This window comes from Struthio camelus, chromosome 23, assembly GCF_040807025.1.
Source record: "Struthio camelus isolate bStrCam1 chromosome 23, bStrCam1.hap1, whole genome shotgun sequence".
NCBI classification, from domain to species: Eukaryota; Metazoa; Chordata; class Aves; order Struthioniformes; family Struthionidae; genus Struthio; species Struthio camelus.
In genome coordinates, this window is record NC_090964.1 from 6,780,211 (window position 1) to 6,799,012 (window position 18,802).

At 53.3% G+C, this 18,802-nt stretch overlaps 1 protein-coding gene and 1 long non-coding RNA gene across 11 annotated transcripts; one reads left to right on the forward strand and one right to left on the reverse strand.

Moving 5' to 3' along the window:
- Positions 1 to 1,235: 1,235 nt before the first annotated feature.
- Positions 1,236 to 5,696, reverse strand: LOC138062058 (uncharacterized). Of its 3 annotated transcripts, none has more exons than XR_011136051.1 (3): positions 5,609 to 5,696; positions 2,717 to 3,177; positions 1,236 to 2,400 (listed from the first exon to the last, which is right to left on the reverse strand). It is a non-coding gene; the product is annotated as an uncharacterized lncRNA (long non-coding RNA). The 3 variants fall into 3 exon arrangements; XR_011136052.1 differs by lacking the exon at positions 5,609 to 5,696 and adding an exon at positions 4,370 to 4,439 and having other exon boundaries at positions 1,236 to 2,339; XR_011136050.1 differs by lacking the exon at positions 5,609 to 5,696 and adding an exon at positions 4,370 to 4,439.
- On the forward strand, positions 4,331 to 18,282 carry KDF1 (keratinocyte differentiation factor 1). Of its 8 annotated transcripts, none has more exons than XR_011136046.1 (7): positions 4,331 to 4,416; positions 6,235 to 6,393; positions 8,494 to 9,604; positions 10,561 to 10,635; positions 11,339 to 12,354; positions 14,543 to 14,612; positions 15,923 to 18,282. XR_011136046.1 is itself a non-coding variant. In XM_068917733.1 (5 exons), the coding sequence occupies exons 3-5, from the start codon at positions 8,512 to 8,514 to the stop codon at positions 11,419 to 11,421; spliced, it is 1,251 nt and encodes a 416-aa protein (XP_068773834.1). In that variant the 5' UTR covers positions 4,331 to 4,416; positions 6,235 to 6,393; positions 8,494 to 8,511; the 3' UTR covers positions 11,422 to 13,675. The 8 variants fall into 8 exon arrangements, 5 of the variants coding, with proteins under 5 accessions (XP_068773834.1, XP_068773835.1, XP_009680713.1 ...); XR_011136048.1 differs by having other exon boundaries at positions 17,284 to 18,282; XR_011136047.1 differs by lacking the exons at positions 14,543 to 14,612; positions 15,923 to 18,282 and adding an exon at positions 12,558 to 13,675.
- Positions 18,283 to 18,802: the final 520 nt, after the last annotated feature.

An 18,802-nucleotide genomic window follows, 5' to 3' on the forward strand; every position in this document is an offset into this window, starting at 1 on the left:
GGCGTTTCCCCCCGTTCCCGGGGTCCGCTCCTCTGCCACGTCCCGCTGCGCAGGTGTGCAAAGCTTGCTTGTGTTTCCTATCGAAGCAGTAAAAGGATGCCGAGATCTCATCTTACCCCCAGAGAGGAGGGGAAGAAAAAAAAAAAAGCTAAAAATAAAGCCTAAAACAATTCCAGACTGGCCCATACCCGGCCTTGCGAGGGTTGTCACCCCCACCCCACGTGATCCAGCGGCCAGCTTGCTTGTCCCACCTTAGGGAAAAGAAGCAGCCGGTGCTGGTTCTGCTTTGTGCTGAATCCCCCCGCTTTGGCCAGCGCTGCCACGCGCCTGTCGGGCATCGGGGCCGCATCAGAGGCTGCTGTGTCACCGCTCCAGGCTGGTGCCCAGCTCACGGCTGCGTTCCCACCGCCCTCGCCTCCGGCAGCCCAGCTCCCACTGCTCGGCTCACCCCCCCCCCCGGTGCCGAAAGCCCTTCTCTGCCTGTCCGAGGGCAGCTGCCCTGCTCTCCAGAGCTGCTGTGAGCTAGCGAGGCCCAGCTGTGACTTTTTAAGCTCTGTAAAGGTCGCATTTCATGCCATGCAAGAGCCAGGGCTAAAGTCCAGCTGAGCCATCGTCACCAGATGGCAATGTTTGGGGGGGACCAGTGGAGATTGGCTGGTCCATCACCCGAGGATGAAACAATTGCTTGTTTCGCTCGCATCTCTTAAGGTGGATAGCAAGAAATCCCTTTGCTAGTGGTTGTGCTCAGGTGGGCGTCCTGAGCTGTGCCTGGCCTGGTTTTTGCAAGGACCTTTTAATAATTCAGGCTTCAAGAACCGCTTGTCACAGGCTGGCTGGCAGAGCTGGAGTGCGGTGCTATCGGTTTCTAGGCTATGGCTCATCTCTCACTTCCCAGCTCAAATCACTGCTTCAGTGTGAGAGAAAGGAAAGGGAAATAGGGAGCAGCTGGGCCTGGACAAGAATTTAGCAAATGGCTCCGTGCCGTGATCAGCACAGACCCGGGTGGCGTCAGCTGCAAACATTGGTTTTCCTGGGATTCACCCCAGGAACAGCTGTAGGGCTCTGGCTCTCATTGCCCAGGGACCACCCTGGAGGCGAAGGGAAGCGGAGCCCCCGCAGACGTGGTATTTGCCAGGGAGCGCGTGGGGATCCCAGTCTCTTGCTCCAAGCTCAGGAAGGACCTTGCAAGCGGGGGGGGGGGGGGGGGAGAGAGCAACATACAGCGAAATGCCCCCCCAGAGAGGGGATCCCTCCAGCAGCGCAGAGCGTTTCCTTTTCCCCTTTGACAGCAGATGGGGAGGGGACACCGCCGGCGAGCCCAGTGCTTGCATCCAAACCCAGCGCAGAAATGTTCCCGTTAACCTGGGCCAGCCCTGTTGTGTTTTTCCTGGCTCGTGCCACCACAGCTGATAAGGGGCGATGCTCTAGTAGCAAAAAAATAGGGGCTGCTTTTGCTGCTGTTTGTTGCTTTTCCCGCTTGGCACCTTTTATTTCCTGCGAGATGCCTCGCACCTTGCCACAGGGCTGGGAGAAGGAGGCTTCCCGAAAGGTGGCAGGGGAGGCTGGAAACGGCAAGAAGGACTCGATGCCTTGCCCAATACAGGCAAATAATAGAGAAATGCAAGAAATAGCCCCCGTCCTCCATCTCCCAACAGGAAAAGTTATTCCCCAAGTCCTGCAAACTCAGGATCTCCACCTGGGCTGACAAGTTATTAATAATTTAGCAGAGGAGTCTGAATTTAGCAGCGATCAGAATAAATCTCTTTGATGCAAAAGCCAGTTTGAGAGCTTTGCTCCTCACCTGGGCACACCGCGCGCGACGGCGGCTCGCGGACGGCAACGATCTCGTGAATCCCGTTGCCCCGCAGCGTTCGGGGCTGCTGCCAGCCCTCGCAGCATCACCTGGATCCCGCTCCTCCCGGGCCCCCCTGCCACCCACAGGCCCTTTCCCGAGTAGGAGAGTTGTTTAGCTCCTTTGTTTCGAGTAAATCGGCCTTTAGAGATTAGGTGTTTCGTGGGAACGTGTTTAATCTGCTTTGGCTGGCTGTGCTTCAGCAATAACCCGGCCCGCTCGCCCTGCTGCCGTGCATCCCGGTTGCTTCGCTTCCTTCCAAACTGTCTCACTGTCTCCAAAAAAGTGAAGCCCTATTACAGCCATTGACTAACGAACGCTGTCGCAGTCTCTCTCCCAGTTGCTGCGCGGGGCTTTTCCCAGGTGTCCCCGGCTCCGGTGGCCGGCACCTCCACATGCAGTGGCAGCGCCGGTCGGAGGAGACGGGGGACCGGGGACCCAGGAAGGGCAGGAGCCATTTCGCAGCCGGGATCTGTCTTCGAGGCACCTGGCAAAGAGGGAGACGAGGCATTTCCAAGCAGCGCTTTGGGTCCTCCGCAAACAAAGCCCTGGCCAAGGAAACGACACTGGCTGGAATTAAGTGCAATATTCCCGTGCCACAGGCTTAAATAAATAAACACAGTCTTTGTGCCCTTTAGAGAAGGAATGAGCTTCTCGGCGTGAGCATCAGCCTTTAAATTGATTTCTTGCTCGCCGGCTTCCTCTCGCAACCTGGCTGGTGCATCTCCGCCAAGCGCGGCCTCGTTCCTGCCGGGCGCCTTCCCGCCTGCTCCCGGCCTCCGCCGCGGCCCGCTTTGCACCCCCTGATTCCCTTCCTTCGCCCAAATCTCCAGGGGAGGATTCGACCCCAGGAGAGTGACTCACCAGCTTCTCCGAGAGAGCCAGTGAGTCACCGAGCGGCAGAAAATCGGGATAGAGGAGCGGAGCCGCCTGGCAGATGCGATCCCCGGCGCGTCCCTCCAGGCCGCCTCCACGGCCACATGCGCTGGGTCACACATGCGCCGATTTAAATCCGTTCTCTGGTGGCTTGGGGTTTGCCCGGCTCCAGGGCAGCGGGTCTGCGGGAGGGCTGGGAGCCAGGCGTGGGGCCTCGGGTGCAATCCTGGCGGGCTGCCGGGGCGTGCAGCAGCAACGTGGCCTCCGAGAAGGCGCCCCAAGTCCTCAGCCAAAACCAGGGGAAGGAGAAACTGCATTTTCCAAGTAATTTCTGTGTGTGCACGTATAGGAGAGCGAATATCCCGTGGCCCTTGTACAGCAGCTCCTAGCAGGGGTCTCAGAGCACTGCGGCAATGTGCAGACCTGCGTGTGGCTTTGGAGGGTTTTGCCTGCAAGGGACAAGGGAATTAAAGCAACAAGGACTGCTGCAGTGCAGGGGGTGGGGGGATCCTTGGGGGCAGGGATCTGTGGAGGCCAGGATCCTTCGGGGAAGGGGATCCTCAGGGATCCTTAGAGGCAGAGATCTTTGGGGTGAGGGTCTTTGGGTTTGGGGATCCTGAGGGACAGGGATCGTTGGGGATGGAAATCCTCAGGGAGAAGGATCCTTGGGGATGGGGATCCTCAAGGATGGGGATTCTTAGAGGTGGGAAACCTCAGGCATGGGGAATCCTCAGGGATAGAGACCCTCGGGGACGGGGATCCAGGGGGATGGGGATCCTTTGGGATGGGGGTCCTTAGGCGTGGGAACCCTTTGGGATGGGGATCCTCAGGGAGGGGGACCCTTTGGGACAGGGACCTGTTGGGACAGGGATCTCCAGGGACATGGACCCTTAGGGACAGGGATCTCCAGGGACAGGGATCCTTTGGGACAGGGATCTTCAGGGACAGGGATCCTTAAGGACAGGGATCCTTAGGGACAGGGACCCTTTGGGACAGGGATCCCCAGGGACAGGGATCCTTAAGGACAGGGATCCTTAGGGACAGGGACCCTTTGGGACAGGGATCTTTTGGGACAGGGATCTTCAGGGACAGGGATCCTTAAGGACAGGGATCCTTAGGGACAGGGACCCTTTGGGACAGGGATCTCCAGGGACAGGGATCCTTTGGGACAGGGATCTTCAGGGACAGGGATCCTTAAGGACAGGGATCCTTAGGGACAGGGACCCTTTGGGACAGGGATCTCCAGGGACAGGGATCCTTAGGGACAGGGACCCTTTGGGACAGGGATCTCCAGGGACAGGGATCCTTAAGGACAGGGACCCTTTGGGACAGGGATCTCCAGGGACAGGGATCCTTTGGGACATGGACCCTTAGGGACAGGGATCCTTTGGGACAGGGATCTCCAGGGACACAGACCCTTAGGGACAGGGATCCCTTGGCACAGGGATCTCCAGGGACACGGACCCTTAGGGACAGGGGTCCCCAGGGAGGGGATCAGCCCCGCTGGCGACAGGGACCTGGCTGCGGGCCGGGTAGCGTGCAGGGCCGGGGGGGGGGGGGGGGAGGAGGAGGAGGAGTTTCGCCTTCGGAGGCCTGCTGTCCCTCGCGGCGGCCCGTAGGCGCCGGGTCACGTGTGCTCACCTGGCTCAGGTGAGGGCGGGGCGGACGCCGTTCACCTGGCTCGGCAGGTAACGCCGGGGCGGGGGGGGGGTCGCGCCGCCGCCGTCGGGGGTCCGGTCCGGCCGGGCCCGGCCCGCCGCGGCCTCCGTGTCACCGAGCCCCCGGCAGCGCCCGCCGCCGCTCGGGGCTTCCGCCGGCGGGGCCGGCCTCCTCCGGGCCCGGGGGCAGCGGCAGGCCGCGACCGGGGCGGGGGGGGCTTCCCCTTGCCCAGAGCCGGGGTGGGGGGGCGGGAGGGCCCCGTGCGAGACCGGACCCCCCACCCCGGTGAGATTTTTCCCCCCGGGACACCGCCCCCCCCTCCCCCGGGACACCGGCTCCCGCCGTGACACTGACCCCCCCCCGTGTCACTGCCCTCCCGTGACACTGTCCCCCCCGGGACACCGGCCCCCACCGTGACACTGCCCCCCCCCGTGTCACTGCCTTCCCGTGACACTGCCCCCCCCGGGACACCGGCTCCCGCCGTGACACTGACCCCCCCCCGTGTCACTGCCCCCTCCGGGACACCGGCTCCCACAGTGACACTGCCCCCCCGTGTCACTGTCCCCCCGGGACACTGCCCCCCCCCGGGACACCAGCTCTCACCGTGACACTGCCCCCCCCCCCCGTGTCACTGCCCTCCCATGACACTGCCCCCCCCGGGACACCGGCTCCCACCGTGACACTGCTCTCCCGTGACGCTGCCCCCCCGGGACACCGGCCCCCACCGTGACACTGCCCCCCCCCCCCCGTCACTGCCTTCCCGTGACACTGTCCCCCCCGGGACACCGGCTCCCACCGTGACACTGCTCTCCCGTGACACTGCCCCCCCCGGGACACCAGCTCCTGCCGTGACACTGCCCCCCCCCGTGTCACTGCCTTCCCGTGACACTGTCCCCCCCGGGACACCGGCCCCCACCGTGACACTGCCCCCCCCCGTGTCACTGCCTTCCCGTGACACTGTCTCCCCCGGGACACCGGCTCCCACCGTGACACTGCTCTCCCGTGACACTGCCCCCCCCGGGACACCAGCTCCTGCCGTGATACTGCCTCCCCCCCAGGACACTGGCTCCCGCTGTGACACTGCCCCCCGGGACACCGGCCCCCAGCTGTGCCCTGTGCCCGGGAAGTGTGCGCCCCGCGCAGCAGGGTCAGCCGCTCAGCAGGACACGGGCTGTCGCCTCCCTCCCGCTTGTACCGTCTTCACCCTCCCTGAAAATCAACCTGGCAGCCGGGGTCTCGGGGGCGCCCGGGGGCCCAGCGCAGGCAGAGGTGCTTCCGCTGCGCGCGCCAGCGGGTCGGCCGATTGCAGCGCTTCGTCTGCCAGCAGGAACTGCCAAATTTTGTTTCCCTGTGCTGCAGTGGAGCCCTGGTTCTCAGCTAAACTGGAGGGGTGTTTTGTGTTAGGGGTGTGGAAGCGTGTGGGGAGAGGCAGTTCCTCGGCCGGATTGTTTATGTGCTAAACAGACGGGAGAGAGGAAGCGGGTGCGCAGCGAAGCGGCTGGGTCTGCGTGGTTTGGGGCCAGGGTGCCTGTCGCTGCTCGAGGTCAGCAGAGCAGTTAGGAGTCTGCGAGTCAGCGATTGGCAGAGCAGGTTTGGGCTCCCGGCAGCAGCAAGGCTGGCTAGAAAAGTGTAAAAGCTATTGTTGTTTCTATATATTTTGGAAAGGTCATATCTATATGCAGTGAGAAAGGCGTAAATCTTACATTGTGAATTTAGGTACTCTGGCCCCTTTTTAATGTAATGCTTCCCTAGCGTCTAAAAACAGTGCCAATAAAGTTATTGGCAAACCAATGTGGCTTTATTAAGAAGATTTGCAACTTAATTTAGCTTTTTAAAATCTTTCAAAGGAAATCCTAGCCTCTGAACAATGAAGATCTTAGACCCTGGGTAACTCTATGCGAATCTGCACATTGCTCTGCTGAAACAGATGCTGAAGTTCTTTAGAAGGATCTTCTTGATTCAGACAAAGTGCCTGCGTGAGAACAGAGAAAGCTCCCAACTATACTGTGAGTATCAGCTTGGCCTGTGATTTTTAGCTCAAGTTTTTGTGTATGACTGTGTTAAGCAGCTGGTGGCATGTTTTGGTCCAGTCCTTTGCTTGCACCGGACGAGCCTGCTGAATCCCTGAGCTATGTTTTTTCTACGCGCTTGCTGAGAACTTTTCAGACTCGTGATCTGGTAGTCAGAGAAACGCGTGCTGCGATTTGAAGGGGGTGGCGAGCACAGCGTTTGAAGCTGGAGCTGTATGTTGTGCCTGATGCGGCTGGAGTTTTGTACAGTGCTGGGCAAGTTGATTAATCTCTGTGCCTGCAAGTCTGGTTCTGTAGAACAGCGATAATATTCTCCCCTATATCAAAGATACTTTGAAATTTCAGGATAATGATTGCTATATAAGCAACTGTTCCTGTTCATGGGCGATGCATATGTTAGATCTCTTGATGAGACCTCAGTATTACAAAAAGCATCCCAGGAAGGGGTTCTGTACATAGATTAGCTCAAATGTGGTTGTTCTTAATTTTTATTCTTGACTGCATTAAAAAATGACAAAGCTGAGGAAAAAACCTGCTGTACTGATGTGAAAGCAATGAAAACTCTCTGCTGATGCTGTTTTCAGAGAGCTCTGCCTGCTCAGCACTTAGAGAAATTGGAGCGTCTAGGGGTTTTATACTTAAATATTGTCCAGGAATGTGCAAAGGAAACTCTTGATGCATGTGCTACGTATGAATTTTATAAGCTAACGGAACTGAAATGTTCCTGGAGAGCAGTGGTGTGATATAACTGCCTGTGGAGCATTTTGTGTCTGTGTCTGCTTATTTGTGGGGGCAAGACTTTTAAAAAAAAAAAAAATTGCAGTGTTCCAGCAAGGTAGGACAGATTTATTTATTCATGCTTGAGGTGCCCTATAGAAAGTATATGCTAGAGCAGCAAGGACAGTCCAAAAACACTACACTATGGCTGGGATCTCACTGCTTATTAATTTGCCTAATTAGTATTAGAAAGGATCTCTCAGAGGTGAAAGCAGTGTTGGCCAAGAAGCTTAGAAACTACAGACAGTTTAGGAGGCCATCATAGGCTGGGATAAAAGTAGCAGCAGTAAAAGTAGAGTCTGATAGCCTTGTCCTGACTTCCCTAGCTATTGGCCAGCGCTGAGCTTTCTTCATAATAGGGAGATTTAATGTGTCAAACTCTGTTAGATCTGTGCAGCTACATGGTGATAATAGTAGCCTGTAAAAATAGCTTACTCCTGTGTCCAGGCTTGGAGTAATTGTGTTAATACAGCAGCAATGAGAAAAACAGTTGAGTAGGTAGTCTGGTGTATGATTTCTGTATTAGGGCCTTGTAAAAGTTTTGCTCCCGTGAGGCATGGTTTGAGATTGATTTGTCAACTAGATCTCTTTTTTTAATCCAGATGAAGACGTCGTTCCTTAACATAACACAGCCTTAGCCTGACTGGCAAAATCTTCAGTTTTAGTAGTGCCGTCATTGCTAAATCCTCTAAATTTGAATAACATCAAATAATCTGGAGTCTGAATTGGCAACTTGCGTAATGATTGATTGCTTGTCATCTCCTCTTAGGCATGATGTGTTTTGAAATGGGTAAGTGTTGTTAGAGCCCAGCTTAATCCCAAAGAATGCGAGACACAGGGGGAGTTGTTTAAAAGATACTTTCCCTTTAGAGTCTGTCAGCCGGCTCTGCCTACAGCTGTGTTGCTCATTTATTGCCTTTGGAACAACGGCTCTGGCGCCTGACTCTTCTTCCAGCCGTGTTCAAAAAAACCTCTTCTGAAGGTTACAGAGATTTTGATGTCTTAAAAGTGGTTCTTTTGAAACATCTCTTCTAATTTGAGCATCTTCCGAAAGGAAGCAGCAAAACTATAGTAGTCAGAGAACTCTTAAATGCAGGCAAACGTCCCTGTCTAGGCGACAAACAAGAACAGCAGGAGCCCGACTGCAAAATATTACTCTAAATAATTGAAACGTTGAATCTGAGTTTGAGAATCACTGAATTTGAATGGTGGGACCTTCTCTCCCTCTGTTGATCAACAGCTTGCTAGGGTTTGACTGGCGACAAATGCTTTGTTTGACTTGAGACCTTGTTCTTTCAGGTGCCTGAGCGGTGAGCCATGCTGGGCCGAAAAACAGGACTCCCCCAAAACCTAAACAGCCACCACCGGATGAACCAGTCCTACCAGGAGGCTGTGCCCCTGCGGAGCAGACCATCCAAGGAAAGTGATGTCAGTCTGGAGGTGTTCAGCGGCTCTACGCCCGAAATCACACAGAGCCGCAACAGAGCCCAGCAAATGCGGGACAGGAAAGGTCGCAAAGCTGACCTCAAAGACTCTAATGGGAGAGAGGCAGAAACAATTACCTTCATCTCTGGTACAGCAGAGGCTCCCCAAACTCAGAGCTCGTGCTGTTCCTCTCTGTCTCAGGCCTGGAACACATACAAGGCTGTTTTCTGTTGTATAGTGACCTGTGGGGGCTGCTTTCAGGACTGCAGTGTCTGTATCACGTATCCAGGGCCTGCTGAGACCTCCACTGAAGACGGAAAGAATGGAGATTATAATGGGCGACTGCCAAACAGCCCTGCCAACATCTCTCCCACTGAGAAGAATGGGAACCAGATCAAAAAGACCAGCATGGGTAGCAGTTTCAGTTACCCAGATGTGAAACTAAAGGGTATTCCTGTCTATCAAAACAGGAGCCCCAGCCACCATCTGGATTCAGATTCATGCTGCAAAGAGCTGCTGCCAGATAAGCCCTTAAGGAATAGCATAGAAAAGCCACCGCTCCCCAGCAGCCACCGCAGTTCGGAGGAGTATTACTCATTCCACGAGTCCGACCTGGACATCAGTGAGCTGAATGGCTCCATGTCCAGCAGGGAGATTGATGTCCTGATCTTCAAGAAACTCACAGAGCTCTTCAGTGTCCACCAGATTGATGAGCTGGCCAAATGCACGTCAGACACTGTCTTCCTGGAGAAGACCAACAAGATCTCGGACCTCATCAACAGCATAACTCAGGACTACAACTTGGATGAGCAGGATGCTGAATGCAGGCTGGTCCGAGGCATCATACGCATCAGCACCCGGAAAAGCAGGGTCCGGCCCCATATTTCTATCCCAGCCAGCCAGAGCCACGAGAAGTCCAGCAGAGGCAACCCACCGGACAGTGGTAATGAAACCATGCTGGAGTCCATGGTCATTAGCCAAGATGGTATGTGCAGGTTCCTTGGTGTTACAGCTTCAATATGATAGGTATCAAAGCCATAGAGATATGGGTGCTCGTAGTTGGCAGTGGAGTGAGGTTGAAAACTGATCTCTGTGTTCAGGCTGGGCTTATTTTTCTGCGATGTGTGAATGGAGATTGCTTGTTTATTACTGGAGACCTCTGCTTCTCACAATGCAGTCATTGCATTGTGGCTTTCTTGATAGTATCTTTTACTGTCAGTGAAGTTTGCACTGAGTAATACAAGGGCTTATTCTGCTGCTTCTGTGATAGTTCTGGCTTTCCTGCTCACCTCTAAGCTAGGTAGAGAGACCATGAGTCAAGCTTAACTGGTATGACCAGACAAGCTGGCTAGTGCTAGAGGATGTCCAGTCACTAAGTTGGCTCTCTTCCCCATGCTTTACCAATGTTCTTGACTAAGGCCACCCTTTGACTACTGTGACAGAACCCCTTCGGAGCTGAGACCCTTCTTCTACACAGTGGGGTGAGGAGAAGCCGGTATGTATCTGTGCAGAGAGGAGAGAAGGGCTGTGTCTACAGCATGAGTGCTTGATGCCTATTTCAAGGATACTCTCCTTGTCTGGAGTAGCCTGAACCTACTGATCTCCAGGACAGGTTGCAAGAGAGTCTGTGGTAGAGGGATCTTGAAAAGTTCACTGTGAGGGCAAGGAGAAATCCAGGAATAACAAAGGAAGCTGGTTGACTGTTGTCCTCCCTAGTTTAGCAGTACGGTTTCTGTTTCTTCCTTGTATTTAAGGGCTATAAAGCTCAGATTACCAAGACAATGGTGGCAGCAATCTGAAGAATACCACACTACCTCTCCTATTACCCAAGGGTGGTGCCTTCTGAGGGAGAGCCCTATACATCTCCTGACAGGTACCTTTACTCTTGAGTCATAGCTGCCCATCCTTTCCTGTCTCAGGCCTTCTTGCTTTTCTTTCCAGACTTGGCTGTGCAAATATCGGAGGAAACGCCAGCAGATGTGATAGCCAGGAATATGAGGCGGCATAGCAGTGCAGGTAACGTACCCGTCTGTGGGTCTTAGCTGCAGAGACATCACTGAGGAGGGCATCTAGCAGGAATGAGGGGAATGCCCAAGCTTCCCATATGGGAAGCTCAGTTTTCATCATCTGCAAAGGCTGAGCTAACATCTGGCTGTTGCGTTACTAAAAGGTGCACAGCTCTGCTGAGCTTCAGGAATGAAGGGGGCCCAGAAGGTTGGGGTCTGCCCACATGGGTTTGTCCTTGGGAAAGAGAACGAAACTGAGGTGTGGAGCGCTCTGTCTGTGCACAGCGCTTGGCCTGAGAGCTTTCAGGCTCCAGATACCCTGACAAAGTTTGAGGGAAGGGAGGTTATGTTTGGGATGTGACCAGCTTTGGTCACTGGATTGTGCTGGGAATGAAGGGAAATGTACAAAAGAGAAGCAGGAGGAGGGACTGAGCGGCCGTCCCCTGAGCTCTGATCCTCACTGCATGTCATGCTCCACTCCAAATAGCTGCCCAGGGCTAAAAGACAAGTTTTCTCCTGCATAAAAACAAATCTCTCCAGGAAGATGGCTACAATACAGGCAGGGTTGTTCCCTGCCTGTGGGCTTTGCGTGGCTTTCTCCTCCCTCATGATACACAAAGGCCTTTATGGCAGCTGCTTGCCTAACATCCAAGCGCTTGGCTGCTATAGTTCGCAGTCTGATGTCACCTTCTCTTCTCTCTTTCCTCTCCAAGGATCTCCAACGAGCAGAGATTCCTCTTTCCAAGACACAGAGACTGACTCATCTGGGGCACCTCTGCTTCAGGTGTATTGTTAAGGAAAAGGACCCGAGTAGGATGCAGGCGTTACAAGGCCTTGCAGCAATCTGATTTCTACCCTTTCAATACAGAGCATGCTATGCCACTTTATTTTTTTTTTTCCAATCTACTCTTATCCTTTGCTGAAGCCAATCTTCTCTTGTCCGAGTTGCATTGGTTTTTTTGGACATCGAACATCAAGGAAATGAATTGGGGATCTAATGAGATTGGAAGGTGGACTGTGTGCCCTGGGAGGAGAAGACGAACAAGGAAGTACTGGATATCTTGCGCCTCTCTGTTTTATTTCCATTCTTGGTGTTTAGCTTCAACGACCTCAGTGGCCCAGCCCTTTCCCTGCTTTGATAATCTGCTGTACAGTTCTTGCTTTTTGGCATTGCGTAAGTTAAGTTGGGGAGTGAATAATCATGTGGTGTCTCTGTCACAATGCTGAGGTGAAAGCCGAGGTGTTAGCAGCACCCTGCTCTCTAGGGACCCAGACTTAAAATTGCTGTCTTGGTAGTCCTGGAAATGTAAGTCCTCTATCCGTGGTATTTACAGTAGCTGGATATGCTCTCTTCCTGCTGGCCTTTAGTGGTGTCATCTCCTGCCGCCTCAGAAGGAGAAGGCTGTTAATGCAGTTCATGTATTCTTTGGCCTCTTGGCACATCTCCCGAGATAGTCAATCAGTGCCAGTTCCAGGGGGGACGAGATGCCTGGACTGCTGCCCAGCTCCTGTCCCCTAGTTACCAAACAGACTATGGAGATCAGCTTTGTGGTCGCTGCCAATCTGATGTGAACTACCAGCATGAGGTATTAAAAAATTGCAAGTGTTGATCTGCGACTTGTGTGCCAGTCAGCTCTTCCTCACTCATCCGCCAGGCCCTCTGCATTTCCCCATTGTGCTTGATTTCACACTGACTGCTGGGGAGAGCCTTGAACTCGGGTTGTGGCAGGTGAGTGCAATAATGGATTCGTTTTTAGTTTTTTTTGTAATTATGAACTGGGCTGTTTGACCGCTCTGCTAGAAACTCCCTGAAAAGATGTTTGCTTGGAAAAGAAAGCCTTCCTGTGAAGGCGTCTCCAAAGCGTCTGCGAGGAACTGCTTGCTGCTGCGGGAACTCAGTGCCTACTCCTTCCCTTTGCTCTCCTTTAACAGCCATTAAGAAGCACAAGATGTGATATTGCTACCCTGAAGGCAGGAAGCCAGACGACCTTGAGGGCTGCAGCACTGCAGTGGGAGGAAGCTGTACCTTACTGGTGTTGCCACTTGCTTGTTTATCAGAAAGTAAACATGTGAAGCCATGGAACTTGTTTATACATTCAGGTGCCCTTGTACATGAACAGAAAATGCTTAGCTGAATTTACCAGCAATGGAATAAACGCACCCAGTGTTTTGGGGGAGAGGGAAGCCAAAATAGGTCCTGCGCTTTGGTGTGGACCCTATTTTTGTGCCTTAATTGAACTGAAACGTGCCTTTAGTTCATAGCCTGTTTATCCTGAAAAGGTTGGGTAGGGGGGAAAGGATTTAACTCCTCACGTAAGCAGTCAAGCTTATTTAACCAGCCGAAGCACTTTGAACCCTCCAATTGTAAGTCCCTGTTAGTCTCTGGTTTTGCAAACTGCTTGCATTTCAGAACATGCTTTTATAAATCATGGACATCACCAAGACAACGCCTTGAGAAGAGTGACTGAGAGAGATACTGAAAATGAAGGGGAGACTGCAGCTTTGATTTGGGTTCCTCCTCTCCCTGCTTTGCGTTTAAACCTGTTGATTTGTGAAAAAGCCCAGTTTATGCAAGGAAGAGACCCAAAGTGAGGACAGCTTGGGATTCTCAGATTGGCTGTGTCTGGTGACCTCCTTCCAGATGCTACATTTACTGATGGTCCCATTTTACTTCCTGCTTCTGAATGGATTTGTAAATACGTATTTGGACAAGTTTACTTAAACCTGCGCTGAGGCATCGGCGTGGGTCACACCGACGCACAGTTACACAGTCTGTGCAGTGGAGCTTTGGAGACAAGGGGAGAGGAGGGACTTCGCAGAGAGCTGCCAATAGCCATTACAGATGAAATAGCACATTTTTTTTTGTGTGTGTAGTCTGTGTACTAAGAGTGAATGCGTGTGGATTAAGCTTGCCAAAAAAAAAAAAAAAAAGTGGAAGACTCAGTCTGCTGGTCCTGGAAGCTGGTGCACCTGTGGTGTCTTATGGGATTCTTTTGCACTCCTTAACATCTGATTCAGTCTTTTTTATAAAGCAAAAGATGTGCTCTTTGTCTGTGCTGTGTGTCTTTACGTTCCTGCCTGGAGCAGATCTGCGAGGGAGCCTGGGCCAGGAGGGGAGGGTGCGCGGGGGGAGACCGATCTCTGCCTTTCCGATAGCAGACAGCAGCACGCGGACGACAATCTTTTTATGTGTTTGGTAAAGCTGCCTGTGTGGGGTACGGATAAGCTGGATGCAAATCAAGGAGCCTCTGGGGAAGTGCCTGTTTGCATGCAGGGAAGCGTGGACCTTCCCTGAGGGGTGATGCTGGAACTGAGGGCTGGAAAAACAGAGCCTCCCCTGGGGGCGGGGGGAAGAATTTCCAACTAGTTCCCTGTGGCGTAGACACATCTTGCTAGGAAACATAACCCAACAAACTTGTGTTCCTTGTAATCACACCGGAGCAGCCGCTGTTCCTAACGGAAGGGCAGGATCTGCTTGGCGGGGATGAGGAAGGAGGCTGGGTTAGTCCCGCGCTTGCCTGACCCTCTGACTTGAAGGACCAGTTTTGCACTTTCTAATTCAGGTAAAAAAAACATCAGCAGATAATCTGCAAAGCTCCATTGCCTGCGGCTGACCTTCCCTTGCCCTCCCTGGATGGAGAAGGGCAGGGAGGTAGTTTCAGTTTGGGTTTTCCCCAGCAAAGGCACAGATGCTGTCGGGGTGACCAGCGCCCCTGCAAGAGAAGAGGGTGGATGGTGTGAAGGGCTGGCACTGAACCCTCCTTTTTCCTTTGTAAAGCGAGGTCCAGTAGAGAGTGTGATTCTTGCCTCGTCTCTACAGACGGCAGAAGATTGACTCTTCCCGTATGTGGTCCTGTTCTGCCCCAATTTCACTAACCAGAGGCTGCAGTTCAAACTGACTGACCGCCCTTCATCAGCAGGTAACCTCTGCTGCAGTCGTGGAAGAGAGAGACGTGCTTCTCGGAAGGATCTGAAACCCATGAACAGGTAAGCAAGCGCCGCTGCTCTCAGCTGGAAAGGGTCTGTTGGAGAAGGTATTTTGTGACTAGAGCCCTAGGACCGGTCTGTTGGGGCACCAGGTAAACAGAGCAAAGGCGGTCTGCCTTGTTGGCCAACCTCCGACACGGTCCCGTGCTTGGACGTGGCAGCGTCACTGCTGTCTCCACTGTCCCCACCTGCTCCTAACCTGCCCTGCTAGTTCCTCCTGCAAGTCTGAGCCACGCTTTTCTGCTGTGTGCCTGCCCAGTTGCTATCTAAATTTCTCCAGTGCTCTTCCTGGAAGAGATGAGTCTTCCCTCGCTGCTATTTCAAACAGTTTGAATGGCCCAGAGTGGCTGTTAATAATGCACATTATGACTCCTACTTCCCTTAGGCCCATTTAATAATCAGGAGAAGGCTGCTTCTAAAGGCTTGGATCCCAGCACCGTTCAGTGCGGCTCTGCCTGCCGGGTACTGCGCGTGCACAGCGCGAGAGCTCGTTCCCTGCCCCAAAGTGCGGTTTTCTCACTAGCTGGCTTGTTTAAAACTGCCACGACTCAACATGTAGATTATGCTGCTGTAAGATCATTGCAAATTCTGGGAAAGTTTGAAACATTTGCATTTAAAATTGTGATCTCACGGGTCGATCTGCTTTCAGTTTCACCTTCAGTAACTCTCATTCTTGCTTTTAAGGGTTAGTTTGCTGCATCTGTCATGGTTTTCCTCGCTCACACCTGCATGGGGAACGAATCCACAGTTGTTTTTGTCTGCTGAAAGTCATGTTTGCTGTCACTCAAGCTGTCTCGGCTGTTACTGCGGTCATTTTTGCTCTGAGCTTTCGTGTAGTGTGGGCTGTTGAGCGATCTGGCAAAAAGACTTGGTTGCCGAGGTAGAGAGCTTACAAATACGAGAGCCCTTTACCCAGCTGAGTGCAGCTTCGGGAGAGCGTGAGCTGCTCTTTTTGTGCGCATACTTCCTTCTGGGAGCCTGACTCAGCACCTTGCTTTCCCTGAAGACTTTGTTTGGTTTTGATTGGAGACGCTTCTGGCAAAACCAAGCCCAGAGTCACAGGGTGCACGTGTCCTCACCGTGCTGGAAAAGTGGTGCTCTTTAGTACAGTCATGACAGATCAGGTGCCTTTGGTAGGATCCAACACGCTGTATGGGCCGAGCTACTTGACTTTCACTGTTTTTTTGGTTTGAGGTTTAGAAAGATCAGTAATTCTGATTGATAGGAAAACGTGCATGCCATATGTTTTGAATGTTAAAGAAAGTCATCTTCCCTATGCAAACCTTAAACTACTGAATTATTTATTTCAGTGTGGCTTAGAAGTTAGAAAACAGATGGATTTACCCTAAATTCTTGTATAGCCTGGTCCTTAGAAGCTTGCAGCAGTAGCAGAGGAGCTGTGGCGTCTGTTGAAAGTAAGCAGTAATGGTAAACATCAAGTACCTGTTTCCTTCTTTGGGGTTTTGCTATTTCAAGCTTTTCTCAAAGTAGTCTTGCAGCCTAGGCCATTTCCCAAATGATCTGAGCTGCAACATTCATTAATATAAGCTAAGCCAACAGCTGGTGTTAGAAGATGAGGAGAAGCTTTTAAGCATGAGGAAAGCCCTCCGCAGAGCCTGCATGCCTTTGAGGCTTGGTTTTTGAAAGATGTGAGAAAGGGGAGTTGGGATTTCTTAGGCAAGGTGCCCCTTCCAAGGGCCACCTCCGCAAGGCCCCGCGACACTGCTGGGAGCCCAGCAGCGCTTGGGGAGCCCGAGGCCTCTCCCTCAGCTTTAACCCTCCTGTTCCTGCTCGGAGCTGTGGGTTGTGGGGAAGGCGGGCCCCCTTCCCCAGCCCGGCTGCGTGCTGCAGTATGAGCGAGTGGCCTCACTCAGGGGTGATCTCCGAAGCCAGCACCCATGGCTCCCTCGCATTGACTGTGCTTGGGGTGAGACCTGATGGAGCCAGGTGGCGTGGCAGACCTCAGGTGTGCTGGCAGCCTCTGCTCCGGAGGGTGGCAGCACTGGAACAGCTTCTCCAGATGATTTGAAAGAGGTGTGGAAAGGCGAACGCCCCTTCATCTCATACCACCCTAGTTCGGAGCCCTCCTCTGACTGTCAGGGCTTGGGCAGGGGGACATTTGCTAGGAATCAAGACACAGAAGCTTTTGTAAGACTTGGCTCCCAATGTCTCTCGTGGTATCCTGAGTTTTCCTGCCTTAATCACAGATTAAAAAGGCCACTGGTCATACCGAGTTAGGGTATTTGCGATTTGTAAGTCGCTTTTGGAGCAACTGGGACCAGAGCCCTGCTACCCTCGCGTAGCTTGTTCCAGGAGGAAGCTGCCTTTTGGAAGCAAAAGGGTGGGTTTGATTCAGCTCGGCCCAGAGAAAGTCAATGACAGCTGGGTAGTTTGCACAGGACAAGGCCGGCAGGAGAAACACCTTCTGTTCCGCTGGCCGGAAGGGTCGAAGTCCAGGGGTAGTGCTCAGGTCAACTGCAGTTCACAAACACAGCCCAGGACATTCACCTGGCTTACAGTTGAGAGCTGAAATCATGGCCCAGTTCTCCTAGGAGTGTTTGTTTGCTTTTTTTCTCTTTACCTCCTTGAAAGACTCCTTCTCCCCTGCAAAAATCCTCCCCCAAGTTTCCTCTGAGGGGCCTGCCGCTGCCTTGTCTCTCTCTTCCCTTAGCCTGCTCTGCTGCTGCTACCCAGCGTGCAGTCCAGGGCCCTCACCCACAGCCCCCTGCAAGTGAAGCTAACAAGAAGGAAGACTTGTGCCACCCTGAACTGGAAAACTTGGGAATTTCAAAGTCACAACTACACTGACCACCACCGTATGGTCATGCGTGCTAAGACCCCGCGGGGCAGAGGACAAGAACAGCTGCAGAGATTTCGGTTTGGGCAGTCAAAACTCAAGGGCGCTCTGTGTTTCCAGCGGGCAGCATAGCTCTGCCTAACGGTGAGTCGGCGTTCAAGCAGCTAATCCCACAGCTGCTGCTGTTGTGAGTGACCCTGGCTGGGACCTGCATCACCAGATCCAGGCGACCGCTGGTGATCTGCCTTTAGATTTGGCCTGAGCTTTCACTTGATCAGGCCAGACTCAGGGTTCCCAGTGTTGGTTAGATGGGAATGAGGTGGTAACGGGAAAGTAACAAAGCCACGGTTTGGGCTTGGGGTGGTGCCGTGAACTGTGCAGGTTTACAACCAGTCCCTCTTTGGTGCCCTGGTGCCTGTCTGGGCTTGCTCCTTGGGAGGGGCCGGAGGCCAGATGCAGATCCCGCTGCAGGTGCAGAGCCCAACCCCATCTCTCTTGCTGTTCTGCCAACTCCAAGGAGCACCGGAGGTGCGCGCTCCGGCCTCCCCTTGCCAACACGCACCTGAGCAGGGGGTGATGCTTGCCCGCTGTTGTTTTATCAGTGCCAAAGCACAGAAGGGCAACACCTGCAGGGTTAACTGTAAGATTATCAGGCAGGAGGAACAACAGAGCTCCTTTCAGACCCCTGCTGCAAAGCACAGCAGCCCAAGGCAGCTACCCAGATGCCCACAAGGTCACTGCTCATCTGGGTGGCTGCTGCTTTTTGAGCCAGAGGGCCTGTAAAACTGGGAGGCTAAATATGAACAGTGTCCTACTACTCAAAAAATAAAAACAACAACAACAAAAAAAAGTACAGGGCCATGACAGACTTTGCTCACGTCAGGTTTTTTTTTCAGCTGTTTATGCCCACTTCTTCTGGTAGGAGGTGGAAACATCTTGGGGGGCAGAGGTGAGAACTAACCACAGCAAAAGGATTTTGGATAGCCTGTGAAGCACCGATGGGAGCCCAGGCTTTTGGGACCCATCGGATACAGACTCTTTTCCTTATTAGCTTGTCATAAAGCAGACCTGGGGCAAGGGTGGCTTCCTCAGTGTCAGCACACGCTGCTACATGGAGAGCGGAGCCTGGAGCAACAGACCTTGGTCATCGCAGACAAAGCGTGTGAGCTGGGTCTGGAATTAGTCAGCACTTCTGAGCGAGAGACACTCAGTTCTAGCTGCCCCTCCTTAGCTGAGGAGCGTTCGACCACAGCAGGAAGCCTGAGAGGTCTTTACCAGCAGCTATAGAGCACGACCCCCAGCCCCTGCCAGGCAGGCCCCTAGGCACTGTCGTTCACAGGCACTACCCCCTTCCAGGTCCCATCCAAGCCTGCACAGGCCGCTTGGAGCTCTT

Bases quoted from the DNA above. Each gene is read 5' to 3' on its own strand.
- KDF1 (XM_068917733.1), top strand. From the start codon at position 8,512: ATGCTGGGCCGAAAAACAGGACTCCCCCAAAACCTAAACAGCCACCAC. The intron at 9,605-10,560 runs GTATGTGCAGGT...TTTTCTTTCCAG, and splicing joins CATGGTCATTAGCCAAGATG to ACTTGGCTGTGCAAATATCG. The intron at 10,636-11,338 runs GTAACGTACCCG...TTCCTCTCCAAG, and splicing joins GAGGCGGCATAGCAGTGCAG to GATCTCCAACGAGCAGAGAT.